Source organism: Gastrolobium bilobum, unplaced genomic scaffold, assembly GCF_033153095.1.
Source record: "Gastrolobium bilobum isolate Gb01-03AN ecotype WA unplaced genomic scaffold, APGP_CSIRO_Gbil_v1 utg76882, whole genome shotgun sequence".
Taxonomy (NCBI): domain Eukaryota; kingdom Viridiplantae; phylum Streptophyta; class Magnoliopsida; order Fabales; family Fabaceae; genus Gastrolobium; species Gastrolobium bilobum.
The window spans coordinates 47,645-51,511 of NW_026895093.1; the positions used below are offsets into that span (position 1 = coordinate 47,645).

Here is a 3,867-nt window from a genome sequence, read left to right on the forward strand (position 1 = left end):
GGAAGCACAGACACTTGTAAAAACAGGAAGAATCGTGTCCGACACGCTCCGACACGATGTCTGACATGTGGTCAACTTTTCTGACACGTTGACCATTCTGACACGCGAATTTGACCGTGTCCGACACGGTCAAATGGCATTTTCGTAAAAAACAATTTTTTTTAAAAAATTTATCTTTTAGAAAAATTAAATATATTAATAAAATTAAATATTATTAAAAAAGAAATAAAATTTTATAAAAACATAATCCTAAACTAAAAACGTAAAAAACGCAAACCTAAAGTTCTCTGATGTCTGATCTCTCTCTGCACTCATAAAAAACGTGTCTGCTTGCCTCTTTCGTCTCTTTTTCCTTATCGTCTGGTCTCTAAGTCTCTCCTCTCCTCTTTCTCTCTCGGTGTCGCTGTGGTCAGGTCACTGGTCTCTTTCCTTCTCTCGCTCGCTGATTCGCTGTGCATTGTGGTCTCTTTCCCTCTCTCGCTCGCTGAGTCGCTGTGGATTGTGGTCTCTTTCCCTCTCTCGTGAGTCGCTGGCCTGTGGTCTAATGGTCTCTTCGAGAAGACTGGTTTGAAATTTTTTTTTTTGGTTATATTCTGGTTCGATTTGTTTTATTTTACTGGTTTATTGGTTTATTTTGTGAGTCGATTTGTTTTGTTTGAAATTTCTGGTTTATTTTTTTGGTTATATTCTGGTTTATTTTTCTTTCTCTCTTTTGATTTACTGGCCTGTATGAATTTCCTTTCTTCTTTTCATTAAATGTATTTCAACAAAAAAAAAATTGTATTTAAAATATTATTTTTTTAGGATTAACGCAATTTATAGTGGTTCATGAACTTGCCATAAACAAAACTATATATAAAAAAAAAAAATTGTTCATCAAGGGGGGCATGTTGAAATCTGCATTCAGTTTGAGAATTAGGTGAACTGATTGATTTTTCAATTACATACTAATGCTAACTTAGCATAAAAGTTTGACACGAACAACTGGATCAGCGATGGATAGAGTTTTTTTAATGAAAAAGAAGAAAGGAAATTGACAGGCTGTATGAATAATATTGTTTGGAAAATAAGTGTTAGGTTTGTTTGGAAAATATTGTTTGTCACAAATAATATATAATAGGTATGTCGTGTGAGTGATAAAAATAAACGAATAATATATTTCTTTATTTGATATAGAAAGAAATATATCAGTAAACAAATTGATTTGTTAATGAATTATTTTATTTAATTTCTTTATGCTACTATTTTAATTTAATTGTTCTATATTTTCATAAGTAATTATTTTGTTCATAGTGTTTAATTTTATATTTTTTAGAATGGATTCAAGTATTACAAGTAGTGGAGATGATGAATTTCTAAGGAAGCCATTACGGAAATATGTTACCAAATTAGGCACCACAACGGAAGCATGAGGGAATCTATCTTGGAAATGCAATTTTTGTGAAAAGGATTTTAAAAGTTCGTATACTAGAATAAGGGCTCATTTGCTTAAAATAGCAGGTAAAGGAATTGCAAAATGTTTACATGTGCAGACAAAAGACTTGCTAGAGATGGAGAAATTAGAACAAGAAACTAGTGAGAGATTGAAGAGTAATGCACCTAAAAATATGCCTTTACCCCTTTCTAGTTTTTCTGTGGAATCAAACTCGAAAAAAGAAGAAGTGGAAGTGAGGGTGGAAGTTCATCTAGAAATCCTATTGAGAGGGCATTCAATGTTGGGGCGTGAGAAGAATTGAACCACTTGATTGCTAGGATGTTTTATTCAGCAGGATTGTCATTCACTTTAGCAAGGAACCCATATTTTCAAGCAGCCTTCACTTTTGCTGCAGATAATAATATTGGAGGTTATATGTCACCAAGTTATAACTCCTTGCGAACCACTCTTTTGCATAAAGAGAAGGAAAATATTGATAAGTTGTGTGCACCTATTCGAGCTGGGTGGAAAGACAAGGGAGTTAGTATTGTGAGTGATGGATGGAGTGATTCACAAAGGAGGCCACTTATTAATTTCATGGCAGTATCTGATGGTGAAGCTATGTTTTTTAAATCAGTTGATTGTTCAGGAGAGACTAAGGAGGCATTTTATTAGGAGGTTGTAAAAGAAGTAATTCAAGAAGTTGGCATGAAAAAATGGTTCAAGTAATCACGGATCATGCTGCAAATCATAAGGGAGCAGGGCATCTTATTGAGCAAGAATTCCATCTATTACTTGGACACCATGTGTTGTTCACACACTGAATTTAGCTGTGAAAAATATTTGTGCTGCAAAAAATGTGGAGAATAATCAAATAGCATATGAGGAATGTAGTTGGATTTCTGATATTGTTGGAAATGTTTCTTCAATAAAGAACTTCATAATGAATCATTCTATGAGACTGTCAATGTTTAATGAGTTTGTGGGAATGAAGTTGCTTTCTATAGCTGAAACCCGCTTTGCTTCCATGATTGTGATGCTAAAGAGGTTCAAATTGATAAAATGTGGTCTCCAAAATATGGTAATCAATGAAAAATGGAGTTTGTATAAAGATGATAATCTAGGACGGGCAAGAATGGTTAAAGATAAGATTTTGGATGATCTTTGGTGGGATTCAATTGATTATATACTTGATTTCACTTCTCCTATTTATAATATGATCAGGATTTGTGACACTGATAAACCTTGTCTTCATTTGATTTATGATATGTGGGATTAGATGATTGTAAAAGTGAAGAAAGCTATATACTTTCATGAATTGAAAAGGATGGATGAGACCTCAACTTTTTATGAGGTGGTGCATGGCATTCTTGTGGATCGTTGGACCAAACATTCAACTCCACTTCATTCTTTGGCACATGCTTTGAATCCCAAGTAAGCTTTTAATTATGAATGAATTGAATACTTCTCTTATTTGATATAACTTGTTTAATTGTTTTTCTTTTTTTTCTTTCAGATACTATAGTGAACAATGGCTTAATGAATATCTTAGTCGAGTTCCTCCACACAAGGATTTAGAGATTAATCAAGAAAGACAAAAACGCTTAAAGAGATACTTTCCTAACTTGGAGGACCGAAATAAAATAAATTCGGAGTATGTGGACTTTGCTAGTATGAGTGGAGGTTTTAGAGATTATGATGCCATGCAAAATCGATATTCTATGAAGCCCAAAGCTTGGTGGGTGCTTCATGGTGCTTGTTCACCTATGCTTCAAAAGATAGCATTGCAACTTGTTGCACAACCTTCTTCTTCATCCTGTGCTGAACACAATTGGAGTACTTATTCTTTTGTGTATTCTGTAAGAAGGAATAAAATGACTCTAAAACGTGCTGAAGACTTGGTTTATATACATAGCAACCTTAGGCTCTTATCAAGAAAGACTTCACAATATACACAAGGGGATAATAGAATGTGGGACATTGCTGGAGATACATTTGATACATTTGAAGATGTTGGAATTCTTGAAGTTGCTACTCTTTCACTTGATGAGCCAGAGATGGAGTCAAATGTTATTCTAGATGAAAATGTTCCATGAAGGTAATCTATAATCTCCATGTTTTATGTTTTTCTATGGATATACTATTATTTTTGCTTTACATCAATATAATGGTTGTAACATCCTGAGCGCTGACGAGGGTGGGGAGTGATAGCCAGTGCAAAGAGGCACGGACAATGAGCGGCTCCTGACAGGCTTCCAGCGGGGGGTTACATGCATGAATGAATCGAATCGACACCCGAAAAAGAGGGATTCCAAAGACTGTGCAAGTGTGAGACTGCACAGTTTAGGATATCTTATAAGAATTAATTGGTACTACCTATACTAACAAGATGCATCTGCTTTTCGGTAGCCCGGATCGGAAGAACTCCACAGTTAAGCGTGCTTGACTTGGAG

The 3,867-nt window shown here is 34.7% G+C and overlaps 1 protein-coding gene across 1 annotated transcript; it reads left to right on the forward strand.

Annotated features, from left to right (window-relative positions):
• Positions 1-1,753: 1,753 nt before the first annotated feature.
• Positions 1,754-3,510, forward strand: LOC133297305 (uncharacterized). The gene is made up of 4 exons (XM_061496449.1): positions 1,754-2,027; positions 2,245-2,495; positions 2,694-2,848; positions 2,931-3,510. Exons 1-4 carry the CDS (start codon positions 1,754-1,756, stop codon positions 3,508-3,510), a joined length of 1,260 nt encoding a protein of 419 aa, XP_061352433.1.
• Positions 3,511-3,867: the final 357 nt, after the last annotated feature.

Bases quoted from the DNA above. Each gene is read 5' to 3' on its own strand.
- LOC133297305 (XM_061496449.1), top strand. From the start codon at position 1,754: ATGTTTTATTCAGCAGGATTGTCATTCACTTTAGCAAGGAACCCATAT. The intron at 2,496-2,693 runs GTAATCAATGAA...ATGTGGGATTAG, and splicing joins AATGTGGTCTCCAAAATATG to ATGATTGTAAAAGTGAAGAA. The intron at 2,849-2,930 runs GTAAGCTTTTAA...TTTTTCTTTCAG, and splicing joins GCACATGCTTTGAATCCCAA to ATACTATAGTGAACAATGGC.